The sequence below is a fragment of the Phascolarctos cinereus genome, unplaced genomic scaffold (assembly GCF_003287225.1).
Source record: "Phascolarctos cinereus isolate Bilbo 61053 unplaced genomic scaffold, phaCin_HiC Scaffold_1;HRSCAF=81, whole genome shotgun sequence".
In the NCBI taxonomy this organism is placed as follows: domain Eukaryota; kingdom Metazoa; phylum Chordata; class Mammalia; order Diprotodontia; family Phascolarctidae; genus Phascolarctos; species Phascolarctos cinereus.
In genome coordinates this window covers 276,802,819-276,823,252 of record NW_027555514.1, presented here as the reverse complement: position 1 = coordinate 276,823,252, position 20,434 = coordinate 276,802,819, and the positions used below count along the sequence as shown (strand labels likewise).

Below are 20,434 nucleotides of genomic sequence, written 5' to 3'. Positions count from 1 at the left end.
CTCTACCCCAAAGATCCTCTGATCTCTGAAGCCTCTGCAAACTCAAAAAAAACCTCTTTCATTCCTCCTCTCTCTCTTCTCTCCTTCCCTTTTCCTCCCCTTCATTCATACATACACACATACACACACACACACACACACACACACACACACTCTCTCTCTCTCTCTCTCTCTCTCTCTCTCTCTCTCTCTCTCTCTCTCTCTCTCTCTCTTTCTCTCTCTCTCTCCCTCTCTCCCTCTCTCCCCTTCTATAGGCAGCATGGTTTGGCAGGAACCAAAGAGCCCCTGGAGGTCTTCCCAGGACATACAAACCAAAGTGAAGTGAACTTCTCACTGTAGGCCAGTATTTTCATGAGGTAATGGGGCAAATCCAAGAGGTGCCTTTCTGCTCTGAGGCTTTCACAAGTCTCCTTCAGAGACTGGTAAACATAGCTGCCCCTCCCTTCCCCCAAAGAACATTCCCTGGTATATACAGAAGTCACTCTTTTCAGAATGGGGAATTTGCCCATGAATGCAGTTTTCAAAATGTCTTTAAAGCAAGATATTCCCTGCCCCCCTTTTCCCATATCTCTCTCTTTCCCCACTCTCCCCCATTCTCACCCCCCCCCCCAATATGCAAGACTGAGGGGCAGAGGAGAAGGGAAGGGTGGGATGAGAAGAGTGGCCTTTACATGCACAGGAACTAGGAGGCAGAAGGGACTCCTATCCACGAGTCAGGGCTGGAACATCTGGTCCTACACATCTGGGCCTCTACCGGCAAAGGGGCCTCTCTACAGTCATTTCCTGACAGGGATCTGGTGCAGTCTCTCCAAGCATAAACCGGATAGGAGAGAAAGCCATCTGACTCAGATTATGGGGTAGCCAAAGTGCTTTGGGGAAGGGAGGCTGGGGAGGGGGGGAATCAAGTGTAGGATATTTTACCAAGAAAAGAAAAATCTCCTTCAGCTCCTCATAGACTGATTAGCCCACTGGTAGAAGATGGAGGGCTCCGCTGCTTGACTTTGGATCAATACATTGAGAAAAAGCCGCAATTTAGTTAAATACACAGATATACACGCAGAATTTAATAAAAATCTACTTGGTAGTAGAGAAAATGAGCTCCTGTTCTTGTCCCATAGGAAACAAAAACCATAAAGGAACATGACCAATTTTTGTTTTCAAATCATCTAATGAGCATTTTCCCCTTAAGAGACACAATCATAACTATCTCAGAGTTGCAGGGGCAGAGGGTCAGCTATGTGGTGAAGTGGATAGAGCACTAAGCTTGAAATCAGAAAGACTCCTCTTCCTGAATTCAAATCCGGCCTCAGTCACTCAATAGCTAAGTGACCTTGGCCAAGTCACTTAACCCTGTTTGCCTCAGTTTCCTGATTTGCAAAATGAGCTATAGAAGGAAATGGCAAACCACTCTAGTATCCTTGCCAAGAAAACCCCAAATGGAGTCACAAAGAGTCAGACATGACTGAAATGACTGAAAAACAACAACAGAGTTGGAAGAAGCCTCAGGGCCTGCCTAGACCAACTGGTACCTAAGCTAGGATCCTACCTTCCCCTCCCCCCCCACCCCCCAAGTCATCCTTTAATAAAGTCGACAAGCATTCAAGTACCCAGTATATATGGAAATACAAAAACAAAACAAAATAAAATCCCTGCCCTCAAGGAGCTTCCATTCTTATCAGAGAAAACATGTATCCATGAGAATATAAAATTCCTTTTTTCCCCCCCCTTCAGCACAGGCTTCCTTAATAGCAAAGGACATTTCTTCGATTCTGAAAGAATCTGAAGTCTAGCCCAGCCTCCTTCCCACCTCCCACCACTCCCCCTAACCAATGGTATTCGGATACCACCATTAAAGGTGAAGCAGGACATTAACAGCAGGGGCAGGGGAAGGAATACCAGAGGAGGAGAAGTTCAGGAGCCAGAGAGAAGGCTTGCCCAGCCCCAAGATGGATTGTCTACAGAAACCAGCTAGACACAGAAAAGTCAAGGAGACCCCAACAGCAGGAAACAAGGCTTCCTTATGCCTGACATCAAAGGCCAAGTATGGTGGCCGTTGTTTGTTTTTTCAAACAGGGTGGCCTAGTACTCTTATCCAGTGGAAACCCCAAAGTCAAACAAACCAAAATACAATAAAGGCCCATCCATCGCTTATTATATAGGGGGAAAGTCCTCTCTTGATAAATTATGCCCCCAATGTCAACAAAGAAACTGTCAAGAGTTCAGCGTTCTTCCCGATGACTCTCCCTGGGCTCAAACAGTGTTGGATGGCCAAAAGTAAACGGAAACAAATCTAAAACTGGCGGTGAAATAAATAGAAACCCTTTTCTTCTGTGGGTATCGCTGAAATCTGAACGTAAACTCCTTGAGAGCGAGGACCAGTGTTTGGGGGGGGAGGGGAGTAGGTTTTTGTTTTTACCTTCTTAGTACCCCAGATTTGCAAACTCCTTTAGAAAGAAGGGGGAACCTAGTTTTTGCTGTGAAGTCATTAAGTGTCACACTCTTCATGACCCCATTTGGGGTTTTCTTGGCAGAGATACTATAGTGGTTTGCCATTTCCTTCTCCATCTCATTGGACAGATGAGGAAACTGAGGCAAACATAGTTAAGTGAAGGGTTAAGTGACTTGTCCAGGATCACACAGCTAATAAGTGCCTCAGGCCAGATTTGAACTCTGGAAGATGAGTCTTCTTGACTCCAGGCCCAGTGTTCTAGAAATATATTCATTTATATACTATACTTGAAAGATATATATTTATTTATATGCTATGCTTAATACAGGAGTGTTGATTCATTAGGCCAGACAGGCCTCTGATTCCCCCACCTCTGGAGCCCTCAAAGTCCCACACCCTGGAAAAGAGACTCATTAGGGGCAGCTGGGGGGCACAGTGGATAGAGTACCGGCCCTGGATTCAGGAGGATCCGAGTTCAAATCTAGCCTCAGACACATAACACTTACTAGCTGTGTGACCCTGGGCAAGTCACTTAACCCCATTGCCTAACCAAAAAAAAAAAAAAAAGAAAAGAAAAGAAAAGAGACTCATCATCCTAAGAAATAGTGGATTACATAAATATATATTGTATCTGCTAAACTCAGCACTAATGTATAAAGTGCAGTGGCCAGGATCATCTGAAAACCCCAAGGATTATCAAACCCTGGGGCTGGGGTTCTTAACCACTTTTTGCATCATAAAACTTTTTGGCAGCCTAGTCAAGTCTATAGAATCCCTTCTCAGAAGAATTTTATCAAATGCAGAAAATAAAATATATAGGATTACAAAAGAAAACCAATTTTACTGAAATAGTTATAAAAAATTTTTTTATCCAAGTTCATGAATTCTCCCCCAAATCTATCTGCAGAGCCCTGGGGGTGGGGGGGGGGTAGGAAAAGGTAACACTACATGAACCTTGATCTAGCCAGAGATCATCTTGGTTAGAGTCTGGGACTCTACATTCAAAACTGCATTCAGGAAGACCCAAGTTGACATCCCACCTCTGATGTTTACTAGCTGGGTAACCCCACCTCCTCCCCCTCCTTCTCCTCCCACATCCTTCCCCGTAGCCTCCCCCCCTTGCAAGTCACTCACCCTGTTTCCTGGTCTGTAAAATGGGATTAATAATAATAGCACCTACTTCACAGGGTTGTCATGAGGGTCAGATAAGACAGCAAGTGGACTATCTTTTGGCAGAATGCTGTCGAAACGCTAGCTATGATTATTATGGACATAGAAATCATGACTAACTAAAAATAAGCAAGCCCAACAGAAATTAAGCTCTTTAATGGCAAAGACTGTCCATATTTATCTTTATGACCACTAGTGTTGAATACCATACATTTTACACACACACACACACACACACACACACACACACACACACACACACAAAATGCTTTATAAATGTGTTATTGCATGGGATCAAATGAAAGCCAGGGAGGGGCAAGGAAGGAGGAGACCTGCTTTGGGTCACATGCAGACAAGGATGTCAACAGCTGACCCAGACCAAGATAGTGTGCTTGCTTCCAGGAGGGGCTGATTAGGAAGGGATACTTGATTTCTCTCCCCTCTTTTTTTTTTTTTAAATGAACTTGTAGGAATGCATCAATCAGCAGCTGAGCACAACAGTTCCTGATGCTTCTGCAAAGCCAATAACAACCCCCCCCACCCCACCCCAGCCACTTTTCCATGGACACTCTAGCTTTATCTGCCCTGGAATTTGGCAAAGGGCATATGCCCTGTACCCCACCCATGAGGGGTATGGGATTGCAGCCTAGGACGCCCATTTCCCGAGTTTTTGTAGAAGGTTTCTTATTTCCATCACACCCCATCTCCTCAAACTAGTCCCCTCTTTGCCACTAATTTGCTATGTGATCTTAGACACCTCACTTCCCTTTCCTGGGCATCCTCATCTATAAAACGAAGTGGTGTAATTAACTAATTGATTTCAAGATTCCCCAGGCAGCCATGTATATGAAGTGGAAAGAGGATCTGGGTTTAAATCTCCTCTTTGCCACTCAGCATCAGAGGGGCAATGGATAGAATGTTGGGCTTGGAGTCAGGAAGACTCAAATTTAAATCCTTGTTCAGAAGTATTTCAGTTGTGCCTGACTCTCCATGACCCCATTTTGGGTATTCTCGGCAAAGACACCGGAGTGCCATTTCCTTCTCCAGCTCATTTTACAGATGAGGAAACTGAGGCAAACAGGGTGAAGTGACTTGCCCACAGCCATACAGGCGAGTCAGCGTCTGAGGTCAGATTTGAACTCAAGAAGATGAGTCCTCCTGACTCCTTAAGGCTCTATAAATTGTAGCTATTATCATTGCTGTTTCTATTGAAAATGCACTTAAGTCAAGAGCACCAAGCTAAGTCCTGGGTCTGAATTCTGGCTCTGCCACATACTGTGTGACCTGGAACAAATCACTTGACATCTCTCGTGAGATTAGGATTGACATATGCCCACCAGGGCCATGGTAAAGTTCATTTGGGAAGTGTGTTTGTTCTATCTTTGTTTTTTTGTTTCAGGTGAGACCTAAGACTTTAGAACTCCCATTATGGAGACTCTCTCTCCATTGATACCAACTGGCTGACGGCTTTTTGTCTTAGAGGTTAAGAGACCTGCCCAGAGTCACACAATCAATATATGTCAGAGGCAGGACTAGATCCCAGGTCTTCCTCAATTCAAGGCCAGCCCTCTATCTACACCACTATCCTATTGCTTTTCTTAAAAAAAGTTCTATACATCGTCCCAGCGCCACCAGTTTAGAATGAGAACACCTGGATTCCAATACTGGCTCTGCTACTTAGGTGTTTCTGAGCTGGTTGCTCTGAGGCTCTCTAAGGCTCAGTTTCCTCTTCTGTAAAATTTAGGGGGCTGTTGATGGCTGAGGTTTCTTCCAGTCCCAGGGTTAGCCTAAAGAGAGGATTCCTGCTGGGAACCCCAATATAACAAGTTATCCCAGCCCTACTGAACAAGAGGGTCCTATTCCTTCCTGCTCTGGTGGAGGGGGGGGGCGGGATCTGATTCCAAGCTGGCTCCTCAGGGCTAGAGTGTGTATGTTGTGTTCATGTGTGCATGCCCACACAGGGAGCTTAGTCTGTGAAATGGCCCCTTTGAAGGAACTACCATCAGACACCAAGAAGATCCACTGGTGCCCATCCTGGCTGCAACGCTTTCCAGACAGCTAAGGGTCATCTATGGGGGTTGGCCTCCTGCCACCCCTCTGACCTGGGGGCACTGAAGCCTCCATCCCATCCTTCTAGCCCAGGGTACAAGGCTCAGCATGCTGGGAGGACACTCCCAGTTCACCCTTCCCACAGGGCTTCCTCTTCTCCTTCCGAGGGCTCTGAATTCTGAAACCTGATTGTCCTGGGGCCCCCACTAGCGTGCACGTCCTGCCTACACCATAAGCACACCACACACGGATGGGGGTGGGAGAGAGAGAGAGAGAGAGAGAGAGAGAGAGAGAGAGAGAGAGAGGGAGGGAGGGAGGGAGGGAGGGAGGGAGGGAGAAAGAGAGAGAGAGAGAGAGAGAGAGAGAGAGACAGAGAGAGACAGAGAGAGAGACAGAGAGAGAGAGAGGCAGGCGGGGGGGGGGAGTGGAGGCACGTAGGCACGGCCTCCCTTCTTGGGTCATTTTCTCCACATGGCGGTCAAGGAGCTGCTTGAACAGGATCTGGCCTGCTAGGCCCAGCTCCTTCCTTCCCAGGCCTCACCTGCTGCTTCCTCCCTCCCCCCACCACCCCCTAATCACTCTCTCCAAAGGACTTGGAGGGGAAGATGACTGGGAATGGGGTGGGGGGGGGAGGGGGCTGCTGCCAAGCCCTTTTCTTCCCCCGGCGTGTTTTATAACCCGGCATGTACTTTATTCTTTTTCTAAACACTACACTCTGGGTACAGGGCCCAGAGTTGCCATAGAAACACCTTTTAACTCCTGCTCACCCAGAAGTTTCCAAATCCCCCTCTCCCCCTTCCCCTCAAGCTGGCTGCAGAAAACGTCACCTGTGGCCTGGGATTTGAAGCTCAGGCCATGGGAGGGCGCTTTAAGGGCACTTCCCAACCGTTCAAAGCAATAAACACATCCTGGGCCATCTTTCTGACCCGGCTCAGCCTCCTGCCTCTGCACAGAGGGATGGCATGCAGGGCCAGGGAAGGAGGGGGAGCTGAACAGGGCTAACCAATGAACGGGCCAAAGAGCTGGCAAGCTCCGGGGGAATGGGCTAGGATGGGGCGAGATATAAGGAACTCCTTGCGGAAGGAGAGAAAGCGGGGAGGGGGAAGCCTCCTACCCGCACTCGGAGCCAGAAAGACTCAGAACAAAGCATAAATCTGAGCTGCCCCCTGCTTGCCAGCAGGGTGCTCCCAAAGAAAGCAAAGAGATTAACCCAGGGACCTGGGAATTCAAAGACAAGCTCAGCTCCAGGGACCCATGTCCAGAGCACATTAGGGCTCTTCTCCAGAAACACAGGAGAGCTGATGAACTTTCACAGGCCCAGCTAGGATGGTCCAGCCTCCATTTAACGCACTGGTTTGTTTAAGGGAATTTTTTTTCGGGGGGAAGCTTTATCCCTTAGCCACTGTTAGCTAAGATATAGAGGGGAGACTTCTTAAGGGAGGCATTGGATTAGACAGATGGAGGCAGTGGAGAACAATGATAAGGGTGCTGGATTTAGGTCATAAGACTTGGGTTTGAATCCTGCCCGTGTTTGTTAATGAACGTATATGATCTTGGGAAAGTTACTTTAACTCTGTTTGCCCATCTGTAAAATGAGACCAGAGGGCTTCCAAGTCTTCCCCCCCCACTATGTCTACAATCCCGTAAACATCTGGGCCTCAGTTTCTCTATCTGTAAAATAAGGGGGTTGAACTTAATGACCTCGGATGTCCCAGCTCTAGGATCCTACAATCTTGGGTGGCTTCTGACTTTCCTTTAGAGCCTGTGACTCAGTGGATTATTCTTATCTGTTAAAGATCTCTAAAGCAGTGTTATATTGTCATGAGAGTACTGGGCTTTTAGTCAGGAAGATCTGGGTTCAAATCCTGCCTTCGACAGCTTAGTCGAAGAACACATAAGCCTCAGCTGCAGCCTACGTAGATTATGGAGAAACAGCTGACTCTAGCATCAAAAAACCTGGCTGCTAATCCTGGTCTGGCACTTACTACCTGTATGACCTTGAGCAAGTCATTTCAACTGGGGGGGGGGGAGGTGGATTTGTCACCTCTAAAAGGATATGTTGGAGTAGAAGTCCTGTGAGGTCTGTTACCACTCTAAAGCTATCCTCCTATGATAACAAGAAGCTCTATAGCATCTAAAGATCAAAGATAAAGGGCTTTGCAAATCCCTTTAAAGTGCTGTTATCCAGGATGTCCCAAAAGACTGTTTCAAAGCCAGCCCTAGCTATCGTCACTGGGGAGTTCAGTTCCTTCCAGGGCGTGGTTTGTTGATTCGGCTGTTGTTTTAAATACATTTCATAAGTAGTTTCACAGAAGTCCCAAGCACCCTGAGCTCTGCATGGGAGGAAGGTAAACAGAGGAGGTGGTCTGGGGCCAAAGAAACCCCCCTGGGAAGCCAGATCCACCTGCTGCTTGAGGCCAAACCCAAACTGCCTGTTTGTGCCCCAAGTGATCACTCCTGTATACTGGCCTCGATTTCTCCTGGGCAGACCTCTCAGGGTCTTTCAAGAGTCCAGAAGCAAAGGGCGGGGGGTGGGGGGGGGGATACTTTAAAAAAAAAAAGGAAACTCCTATGAAATGCCTTTCCCACTCTCAGATCCTAACGGACTCTGAAGCCCTAATTCCCCAGCTTCTTCCTCACTAACACCAATTGGGCTTCTCTTGATTTTACAGACATAGACAATATGGCGCCCTCCACCCAGACACAATCTCTCCTCTTATTTTTCAAGGTCTTGGGAGTGGTACTGAGCTACTTTGGAAGGGATGGGGGAAGGAAGAGAGTCCCCAGTGGTTTGATTTTCTGCAAAAAGGAACTGGTAAATGATTTGGTACCAAGGGACTAGAGCACAAATCCTGGCTCTGCTTACTGCTCTGTGTAACCTTGGGACAAGTCCCTTGGCCTCAGTTTCCCTATCTGTAAAATGAATAGGCACAGCTAAATGGCACCCTTCTCTTAACCACCTGCTACAAGGCAGTCCGGGAAATATAAAATATTAGTCCCCACCCCACAAGGAGTTTACATTCTACCAGGTCACAAGGAAGGAGTTTCAGAGGCCATCTGATCCAATCCCCTCATTTTACAGATAGGGAAACTGAGTCCAAGAGGGATGAAGTGATTTGGCTAAGGTCGCATAGATCTATGATTCTATTCAGCATAAGTATTATCCCCTGGCATTGGGTACTCAAGTAGAGGCAGCAGCAGCATGGAAATACATTCCTTAGACACAGACACACACACATACACACACCACAAACCTGGCACAAAGCCTTTCCACCACCCCCCCAAAAAAAGAGGAGCTCTGCCATCCCCGAGAGCAATATAAGCATCAGTCTGGGGGTGGGGTCCCAAGAGCCCAAGGCTTTCCCAAGTGCCTCCAACTTGGAGCCACCTGGGATGATGCTGACAGCCATTCTCCCAAACCAGAGCTGGCTAACAGGTCCAACCTGCCACCCAATGATCGCCAAGCTCTCCTCTACCACACCCAGCACACTTGTTGACTAGCCCTCACAATGCCAACCTCATAGGCAAGGACACAGTGAGGATTTTCTTCTCCATCAGCACTCCTTCAATCTTCCCCCTAACCTGCTGGTTGCTTTGGTCCTCAAACACTTATTAAGGACCTACTATGTGCAAGGGCCCATCCAAAAACACCATAGTCCAAAACAAACTTCTCTCTCCCTTTTCCTTTACTCTCCTCCCTTAAGCTCAGAGGTCCCTCTACTCTTGTACCCTGGGGGAGAAAAGGACAGGAAAATAATAGAAGCTTTGCCAGCTCCCCAAACCTCTGAATAGTGCAGGCTTCCCAACGAGATTATCCCCAGCACTGGAGTTTTCTGGGCCACTCTCAGAGGCTCCAGATAACTGATTTTGCTTCCCCTTGCAAGATGCCTCTTTAGCCAGGAGGGAATCGCTAACCTTTACTCACCAAGAGACTTGCCCACCCTCCCCCATCCCAAGTCCAGAGCAACATTTTTAAAAGCCACAAACGAAATAGCTTAGATTTCTACAGCACCTAAAAGCATTAACCTTTAAGGGAGGGAAAGAGCAGTTACATCATTTAAACATTAAAACAAGCTTAGAAGCTAGGCGGTGCACTAGGATATTTATTCTTATTTGCTATATGGGGAAACTGAGGCTCGAGGAGTTGACCAGACAAGTGACACCCCCCCCCCTTCCAAACCTCTGTCCCCCGACTCCCAGGGCTGTTCTCCACCACACCCCATCCCACTCTCCTCAACCCACCACAAATAATACTGTCCATGACTTTTCCCAAGTTTGGGTAGGGTGATTGCCTCACGGTGAACACCTTTTGCTTGTTGTCAACACTCTGAAAAACAGTTCTGTGTTTATGTTTGAGGGGGTTGGGGGGGGGGAGTGGGGAAACATCCATCTGGTAGTTCACATTTCTACCATGGACCTAACTGCCCTTAGCATATCCCGGCACAGCAGTCTAGTCACTCTAGAGGTCTGCCTAAAGATTGACACGGAGCAATGCTCCCTCTCTGGAAGGGAACCACCATTCGAACCCCTAAAGGCTGCAAGTTCTCCCCTTTTGCAGGCCACTGTATTCTGCACAGAGCTGATTCAGTTTCCAGTAAAGAAGTCAACCTTCTTATCCCCTCCGCTCCAGGCTCCTAACATTTAAAGTTTTGGAAAACTATGACTCCCGCGGCCCCCCCCCCCATTCTTCCTGCAGGGCATTGTAGGAGAGAACTTTCCAGACGGCAGCAGGACCCAGAAGGAATCTCAAGTGCCCTGTGCCACCGGTCAGGGTGGGAAAGGAAACTGGATGAAGTGGGAAAGCAAAAATTTCAGACCTGAAGAGCTCTAGTTTGTGGGGGGCGGGGAGGGGGAGGGAAAGAAGAGGGAAGGAAGGAAAGAGAGGAGGGAATGAGCCCTTTATAGCCATCTACGAGTATGGAGGACCTTGAGAAAAATCAAGACCTCTCCACCATCCCACCACCGAAAGGGGACGTCTAGGCCAAAGGGGGGGATGTAGCCCTTAGTTGCCCACCCCCACATTCCCTTTGCCCCTTCTCCACCCTCCTGCCCTGGGCTGCAGCTGAAGAAGACAAGGAGAAGGGGGGAGCAAGGCAAAAGGGGACATCGAGGCAGAAGTGTGGATGCAACCCTAGGTGCCCACCCCCGCGTTTCCCTTCGCCCCCTCCACCCTCCTGCCCCGGGCTGCAGCTTAAGAAGGCAGGGAGAAGGTGGGAAGATGGGAGCCGGCTGAGAGTAGGAGAGCAGGCAGGGGAAGCCGGCTTCGGCGGCGTCTCTTACCGATGTCCGAGTTGCAGAAGGCGTCCTGGGGGTGACTCGGCGAACAAGTGCACGCATCCACCCCCAGCTCCCTCAGGCTCCAGCTGCTGAGAAGCACCACGAGACTGAGCCACGGGCTCATCGCGGCGCGCCCGGCTTCCCAACTCGCTGCACGCTTGGGCGCGGGCCGGGCTCAGGCTGGTCTCCTCCTCCTGTTCTTCCTCCTCCTCCTGTCTCCTGTCTCTCTCTCTCTCTCTCTCTCTCTCTCCCCCTCTCTCTCTCTCTCTCTCCCTCTCTCTCTCTCTCTCTCTCTCTCTCTCGCTCGCTCGCTCGCTCGCTCTCTCTCTCGCTCTCTCTCTCGCTCTCTCTCTCTCGCTCTCTCTCTCGCTCTCTCTCTCTCTCTCTCTCTCTCTCTCTCCTCCTATCCTTCTCTGGCTAAGTTGCTCGCAAACTTCCCTCCACCGCTCCCAGGCTGGTACCCGGCGTCTGCGCAGCCCGCGGGGTTGCGAGTCTGGGGCAGGACCGGACCGTCCGGCTGGAGAGAGCGAGCTCGGGGCTCTAGAGGGACAGAGGGAACTAGGGGAAGGCTGAGGCACAGGGCTGAGCACTGCGTGGAGAGGTTAAGACTCTACCGCGACCAAAAACGCATCCGTCCCAAAGCTCCGCCGGCCGCCGCCTTATATAGCCCGGGAGGCTCTGCGAGCCCCCCTCCTGCGGCCCGAGGTCCGCCCCCCCTGACCAATAGGCGAGCCGCATTACCTCATCGCCCCCCCGCGGAAAAGGGGGCCGCTGGAGAGGGGGCGGGGCCGCCCGGTACGCTTCAGATCCTTTTAGGGAATGCGGGAGTGTGCTGGCTGCCTGGGAGCGACCCAAGAAAGCCCTGCTCTCCCTCCCCGGTCTCTCTCCGCGCCTCCCCGGGGGGAGCTTGGGGCGGGAGCCCGAGCCAGGAGCCCCTCCGGGACGATTGCTGCCACCTGGAGAATCTCCCCTCCTCTCTCCTACGCGCCCTCACTGCCGAGCTTCCCCTTTCATCCATCCTGCTGGCCAGCAGGAGAGGTCGCCCCCAGACGGCGGGTCAGCCCCTAGCAGGGCAGGTCGCCCCGAGACTGCTAGCCAGCCCGCCCTAGACGTCCATCCCCGGGGGTGGGGGAGAGGGCTAGGCTAGTCGCCCCCGCGCTGCTCACTGCAGAGGGGTAGGGAGCTTCGGAGAAAGAATCGTCATCTCTCCACCTTCTCCAGGAGGGCTCACTAGAGTGAAGAGGAGCCCCGCAGCGATGGCCTCACCTGTTTCTTTCTGTTGGGGGGGGGTGGCAGGAATCCATCCGCCCATGGCCGGAACACAAATTGAGCGCTGAAAGGGACCGTAGAGGCCGTTTGGTAAAACCTCTTCGTTTTAGAGGTGAGGAAAAGGGAGATCCAGAAGGCTGTGACCTACCCAAGGTCACGCAGGTAGTAAATAGCAGAGGCAGGATTAGAACCCAGGTCACAGGATTATAGATTTACAGTTGGAAGGGACTTCATGGACATCTGGTCAAACACCTTCAATTTAAAGAGCAGGAAACTGACTTATCAAGTGATTTCCCATCGTCCCCCCCCAAAAAAAAAAAATCAGGTGTCAGTATAGTTGGTACGGTGAATATACCGCTGGATGATGGAGTCAAGAAGACCTGAATTCAAATCCTGCCTCAAATATTTAGCATGTATGACCCTCGGCAAAACTTAATCTTCTGAAGCCTCAGTCTCCTCATTTGTAAAATGGGGATATGGAGAAAGAAACAGCAAACCACTCCAGTATCTTTGCCAAGAAAACGCCAAATGGGGTCCCGAAGAGTCGAGGAAACCACTAAGTGAAAAATTAGGGATAGTAATAACACCTACTTCAAAAGAAAGACCAAATAAAATAAAGCATATGATGCACTTTGCAAACTTCAAAGCTATTTAAATGCTAGTCAATCAACAAACATTTATTAAGTATCCTGCCAGACTCTGTGCTACAAAGACAAAAACTAAACAGTGCCTGCCCTCAAGGAGCTTTCATGGTAATGGAGAGCCCGCACACATCAGATGGGTATATGGCAGACACGTACAACCGAGGCACAAAAGAACGAGCCGGAGAGGGAAAGTGAATTGTTCAGACAGTAGATTTCCAGATGGAAAGGGACTTTAGAGCCCATCTAGTTCAACAAATGAGGAAACTGAGGCACCAGTGGACACCTCCTCTCCTCCCCTCCCCTTTGCTGTCAGCTCAAATCTAATCGGTCAGTCAAGCTTTTAATACGTCTTAATGGTGCCCTTCGCACTAACAAAAGTGAAGCAGTCCCTGAAGATACAAGAGCATACGTATGGGCAAGATACATACCAAGCAAACACAGAGTAGCCTTGGATTGAGGAACCGGGAAACATTGCACCAGGCTCCAAGCCTTCCTTTTAGGATGGATGAAACATTTAATGATCACAGCTATGGAGGAAATATATCTGGGTATAAGAGACTTCATAGATGGACATCTGGAAGAGAGTTTAAAGACCATCCAGGCCAAGTCTTACGGTTTACAGATGAGGCTCAGTGACTTACCCAAGGTCACGTGTGTAGTTAGCTGCCAACCAAGGATTTGAAGTCAGACTTTCTGACCCCAGTTCAACATTCTCTCCTAGGTAGTATGCTGTGTTTTAATGAAAATGGATTTTAAACAGGGAAAACAGCTCAAAAACAGGGTAGGGGCCACATAAAACTAGACACAGGTCTCTACCTAAGGAAATAAAAAGAATTCAGTTCCTCATTACAGCCACCTGTAAATGGCAGGAGGCCTGGATTTGGAGTCAGATGACTTGGGTTCCAATACTAGCTCTGGTTTTTAGTATCCATGTGACCTTAGGCAAGTCACATTACCTCTATGGGTCACAATTTCCTCATATGAAAAGTGAGGGATTGGGCTAGTCTTTTAGGGTCCGTTCTAACTCTGATGTTCTTTGAGCCCAAATCTGGTATTTACCTAGACCTTAGATCTAGTAAACCAGCCAGGCTCCATTCAAAATGGGTAGATTAGCTGGTCCCAGGTAATGGGAAAAAATAGACTTTTAGCAAGCTCTCCATCTGACCAAGATGGAAAAAGTCTGTACCTTTCCACTCCCTTGCTCCTTTGGGAAATGACAGATATTTCTTCAGATGAAGAAATTATTGGAGTAACAACTCCTTCACCTTCCTCCCTCCCTCCAAAGAAAAAGACCTATTTAAAAAAAAAAAAGATTTTGATCCTACCACTGAATTATTTATCTGTATGACCTTGGAGAAATTATCTCACCTCCCTGGGACTCACTTTCCTCATCTGCACATAGTATCCCTTTGGACTATCCCCCCAACTATTCCCCAGGGTATGGTTACCCCACGTTATAGAGACTCTGTAGATCTGTACTCCTAAACCTACGGTAGCTCACGAGCCCCCACTGATATGTTGCCTTTTCAACAGTCAGCCAGAGGACACATTTAGCTGGAAACAAAGGCGTTTACTGAAATAACAGTAAGATTTACGATAGGACATTACTACCCCAAAAAACTTAGGGTGTGGTCTCCCCCAAACATATTAATAAGGGAAAGTGAGCAATAACATAGATCACACAGGAGGGGCCTACATGAGGTTAACAGCAGTGCATGGTCAATTCATATGTGGGACACTGCAGGGCTTTGATGCCCTTTCATAAGGTCCTGGGAGCTGTGCTCAGCGTTCTGGGCCTGCTGTCAGCACGGCTTGTTGCTTCATGGGTCACCCTTAGTCTCTGCAATATCCGGCTTCTTCGGTGCCTCTAGATTTCGCCCACCCTTCAAGGCCCAGCTCAGGTCTTGCCTACTCCATGAAGCCTTGCTTCCCAGATATCCCTTCCCTCCCAAATTTACCTTGATGATGGAGATTTTACCCTGTCAATATTCTGAATGTGATAATTTATCGACATGTCATTTTCCCCCAATAGACTGCAAGCTCCACAAAGACAAGGACTGTTTCACTTTTGTCTAACAAAAGTGAATCTAACATATGCCTCTGTGTTTGTTGTTCTCGATTAGCCATTTCAGTTACGTCTGACTCTTCGTGATCCCATTTGGGGTTTTCTTGGCAAAGACACTGGAATGGTTTTCCATTTCCTTCTCCAGCTCATTTTACAGATGAGGAAACTGAGGCAACACTGAGGCCCTGCACATAGTAGGCACCTAATCAATGCTAGTTGATTGACTGAAAAAATGGTATCTGAATATGACGATGATGAGAGAAAGAGTATGATACACTGGAAAGCATGCCATATTTAGAGTCAAAGCCCTTGGATTCACATCCCTGCTAGCTTAGTGATCTTGGGAAATCACGTAATATCTCTGAGCTTCTGTAACCTCGTCTGCAAAATAAGGGGGTGTGTTCTTGCTCTGCTTCCGAGTTCCCTTCCAGCTCTGAAACTATGACCCTATGATCTCTAGCCTAGAGGTGAGAAGGCCTCAGGAAAAGACAGAAGATCTCCAAAAACAATTAAATAGATTCTTATACATATATAGATATATAGATAGAAATTGTATTTGGAGATCTTCTGTCTATATATATATTTATTTATTATATATTTGTATATTATTTTTATATATAAAAATAGCTTTTTGGGGGGAACCCTCTTTTTTTTCTTGTTTTTTTTTCATGGAAAAGAGGAAAATTGTGTTTCCAGAGTACTTTTTATTTGTTCTCTCCCCACCAAAGTTACTTCTTATCCAAAGCTTAGCTTAGCACCAGCTGGAATCCAGTAAACTTGCCTTCCATAGCCAAGTTTATCACTTAATTATTCTCTAGTGAGTTCATGTAGTCTTTTCTCCCCAACTACGTTGGAAACTCTTTGAGAGGAATTAGGGTGGTTGTGAATTTTATTGTGTTCCCCCATAGGACTCCGAAGAGTATTAGAATAGGTATTCGTGTGTATATACTCACATTTGTGTATATATGTACACGTGTACATATACACACATGTACATGCACATATGTATACATACACATATACAGATAGGTATGTGCATATACACGTACATGTATATACATGCATGCTAGATGGTGAAGTGGATAGAATGCTAGATCTGGAAGCAGGAAGACTCATCAAAACTGGCCTCTGACCTTTATTAGCTGTGTGACTCCGGACAAGTCACTTAACCCTCTTTGCCTCAGTTTCCTCATCTGTAAAATGAGCTGGAGAAGGCGAAACCACTCCAGTATCTTTGTCAAGAAAACCCCAAAAGGGGTCACGAAGAGTCAGACATAACTGGAAAACAACAAATATGTATACATATATATGTGTATGTACATATATATACATGTATGTTTATGTGCTTATACATATGTATGATATGCTTCAGTACTACAGAGGCAGCTGTGCTTTAGCGGAAAGGCAGCTGAATTAGGAGTCAGCCCAGACCTGGGTTCAAATCCCATCACCTACACTTACTAGCTCTCCATGAATAAGTCATCACTGAGCATCTGTTTCATCTGGAAAATGAAGGTAGGAGTAACCTTTCTCATGGCTGTGGAGGGTAAATGAGGCAGAAGCCCTTGATGAATATTGCTATCCATATTAACAGAAATGCCAGTCACTCTTACTCCTCCTGGAAGTCAGGGTTTCCTTTAGATGTGGGTACTACCCCCTATCTGGAAGCAGATCTGTCCTCTCTCCAACCTAGGAAACGGTCTTTAATAAGTAGCTTGACTGGTCCTCAGACAACAGATATTCGATCTGTCACTGGGCCTTGACAACTCAGAGTCATGATAGTCCCCCTCAGAGCTGGTACTCCACTTGGCTTTAAGAACTCATGTCAAGATGAATCAGGGCAGAAGGTCTTTCATGGCTGGTTTTATATACAGTAGCTGAGCAATAAATGCTTAGTAAAGCTCAGCCTTGAAGAAGAAATGGGGAAAAAATATACCTGTCCCCATTCTTTACAGGGGTGAGTTGCTAGGGGCATAGAACGTTGTATACATTACCAGACAGAAAATTAGATTTGCTGAAGTACTTTTTTCCTTCTTTGTTATTTAAATAATAATAATTTATTAATAACAGGCATTTGTATGGGCTTCAAGGTTTTCAAAGTACTTTACAAACACATTATTTTATTCTCACAGCAATGCTGGGAGGTAGAAAATAAACACTTTTTTAGCACCTACTGTATAACAGGCATTGTGCTAATGTCTGGGGCTACAAAAAAAACAGTAAAAATCATGTCTACCCTTAAGGAGTCCCCAGTCCAATGGGGGAAGCTACAACCATGTACAAAGTTGCTCAAGTCTCCGAGTAAATGCTTATTGAATGAATGAAATCAATAATTGGATGAATGGCCCAAGATCGTGTGAGGCTGATCCCGCCACATTTGAGGTCACAGCCGACTTTGCAAGGCTTTAAACACTAATCCACTTAGTGCAAATCTCTTAAGTGATTTATCACCCCCTCCCCACTTGTTCCTTTCTTTCTTGTTGTATGATCTTGCCCAGAAGACAAAAATGAAAACTTGACAATTTTTCCAAGGAGCTTGTTCCAAGTTCCAAGGAACTTGCCTGGGAGATAAGTCTCAGGCAGGTGATACTGTTGGAGATAACTTCAGGGCTGTAATTTAAGTAGTGGGGTTCCTGAAAGAAAGCCTCTGATTTAAGGCCACCTCTTAATTATGCAATCTGGGGTAGTAATCTGATTGCTTTACTGCTGAAAGGTAATGAAAATGTATTTCCTGTTATTTTTGTTCCCTTCGTGACCTGAGCACAGAGACAGAGAAAGGAGAGAGAGAGACACACACACACGAGAGAGAGAGAGAGAGAGAGAGAGAGAGAGAGAGAGAGAGAGAGAGAGACAGAGACAGAGACAGAGACAGAGACAGAGAAGAGAAAGACACAGAGACAGAGGGAGAGACAGAGACAAACAGAGAGGGAGAGAAAGAGAGAGAGACAGAGAGAGACAAACACAGAGGGAGAGAGAGAGGAGGAAAGGGGGGAGAGAGAGAGGGAGGGAGAGACAGAGAGACAGAGAGAGAGAGAGAGACAGAGACAGAGAGACAGAGACAGAGAGTCAGAGAGAGAGAGAGAGAGAGAGAGAGACAGAGACAGAGAGACAGAGACAGAGAGTCAGAGAGAGAGAGAGAGAGAGAGAGAGAGAGAGAGAGTCAGAGAGAGTCAGAGAGAGACAGAGAGAGTACACTTGCCTGGGAAGTTCTCTATAATATCTAAACTAAGTATCTTCTTCTACAGCTTAAGATCTGATGAGATCATAGCAAATGGAAAGAGAGATAGCTTGCAGAAAAGAGATAAGGAGGGTCTGGTAATAGATCAAGCCTAGATATGGGGTCCAGAAGACCCAGGTCCAAATCCCCCCTCAGACACATACTAGCTGTGAGATTCTGGGTAATTTCCTCAACCTCCTCCAGACTCAGTTTCCTCATCTGTAAAACAGGGATAAAAATACTACCTACCTCACAAAATTTGGTGTGAGGCTCAAATGAAATAATATATGAAACATTTTATAAAACTTGAAGGTAAATTATTATGAAATAGCTATAAAAGGAAGGAGATTGGAACAGATGGCTTCCAAGGTACCTTCTTGCTCTAAATCCATGATTCTATAAATGCAAGTTCCTTGAGCAAAGGGACTGCTTTCTTTTGTCTTTATATACCCAAGGCCTAGTGTAGTGCCTTGCATACAGTAGGAGCTTAATAAATGATTGTTCAATTGAGGTCATGGCAGCACCCACCTGGAGAAGTCTTCTCAGAGGACCAGGGGCTACAGAATCCCAGCATCTTGGAGCTGGATGGAAGCCAGAGGCCAATTAGTCCAATCTATAGGACTTGAATGAGTTCCTTCTGCCATGCTCCTGACAAGTAACTCAATGGCCTCCAGTAATTAGGAACTCACTACCTCCAGAGGCCATTCGTTGCACTTTTAAATGGGTCTAATTGTTAAAAAGTTTGGTTCTCCCCCACTTCAATCCAAAATTTGCCCTCAAAGAGTAGCTGCTGTGACATCGGTTCTGCCCTCTGGGGCCAAGCAGACCAAATCTGAGCCATCTCATCCATCAGCGTGTGAGGCACCTATAAGCAACAATCACTTTATGAGACACCCATAGGAGACTATAGACTTGCTCACCCTTTGAGCAGGGGATCCTGCTATACATTTTTCGAAGATACTGATCTTCTTGCCTGTTTTTTCCTCTTACTGCTGGCATTTACAAATGTTTATCAAATAGCTTTTTTTTTTTAAATGTTCTTTCAGGCAGAACACACCTATTGGAGGAGGTAAGTGCCAGAATTTCTTTTTGAAAGAAACAGAATTAGGAATTAAATTCAAACAGCTTTTAGGAGGGAGAGAGGAAAACAACATGCACACAGATAAGGAATGTGAGACTCCTTGTGTAGTAGAAGGCACCTCGACCAGGGAATAGTGAAACCCAAATTCAAATTCCGGTTTATGCCACTAACTCTCTGTAACATTGGGTAAGTCACTTCTTTCTGGGCCTCAGTTTCCTCATCCATAAACTGATGGAATTGGCTTAGACCAGGAGTTCTTAATATGATGGGGAATTTAAAAAAATATTTTGACAACTTCATTCCAAAGTAATTGGTTTCTTTTTACTCCTATGTGTTTTATGCATTTAAAAACGTTATTCTGAAAAAGACTTAGGTACTCTAATCAATACAATGATCCAAGACAATTCCAAAAGACCCAGGATGAAAAATGCTACCCACTCTCAGAGAGAAGACTGATGCTCTCTGAATGCAGATTGAAGCATACTTTTAAAACTTTTTCTTTATGTTTCTTGCTTTTTTATAACATGGCTAATATGGAAATACGTTTTGCATGACTTCACATGTATAATTGATATCATATTGCTTGCCTTCTCAATGGATGGGGGAGAGGCAAGATAGAGGGAGAGAATTTGGAACTCAGATTTTTTTTTAAAAAAAGAATGTTAAAAATAAATTAAAAATTAAAAGTTTATTCTAAACTTTTAACTTTAAAAAACTTTAAAACTTTATTCGTAGGAGTCCACAGGCTTCAGCATCCACCCAAGAAGTCCAGCACACAATAAAAGTTAAAGACCTCTTTGTCTGAATGATAACCAAGGTTGGGGCAGCTAGGTGGCACAGTCACTAGAGCACTGGCTGGAGTCAGGAGGACCTGAGTTCAAATATGACCTCAGACGCGTGACATTTATTAGCTGTGTGACCCCTGGGTAAGTCACTTAACCTCAATTGCCTTACCAAAAAAAAAAAAATGATAACCAAGGTCTTTGAGCAAGTTTGTTGTTTCTGAGCCTTACCTTCCTCATCTGTAAAATGAGGAAGATGAACAAAATAATAATAATTGCTCCCATTTACAGAATACCTTATCTAATGATCTTTGCAACAACCCAAGGCAGCAGATGCTGTTATTATCATCATTTTAAGAGACCAAGAGAGGTTAGGTGACTTGCCCTGAGCCACACAGCTTTTGGTAGGATTCGAATGCACATCTCACTTG

The 20,434-nt window shown here is 46.6% G+C and overlaps 2 protein-coding genes across 2 annotated transcripts in view; one reads left to right on the top strand and one right to left on the bottom strand.

The window, feature by feature from the left end:
* The window catches only part of TIMP3 (TIMP metallopeptidase inhibitor 3), a 63,111-nt gene extending 51,516 nt beyond the window's left edge, over positions 1-11,595 (bottom strand). Inside the window, exon 1 of the mRNA XM_020982453.2 lies at positions 10,949-11,595. Coding sequence (XP_020838112.1) covers positions 10,949-11,069 — 121 coding nt within the window. The 5' untranslated portion in view covers positions 11,070-11,595. The remainder of the gene's footprint in view (positions 1-10,948) is intronic.
* The window catches only part of SYN3 (synapsin III), a 376,352-nt gene that overhangs the window by 148,664 nt on the left and 207,254 nt on the right, over positions 1-20,434 (top strand).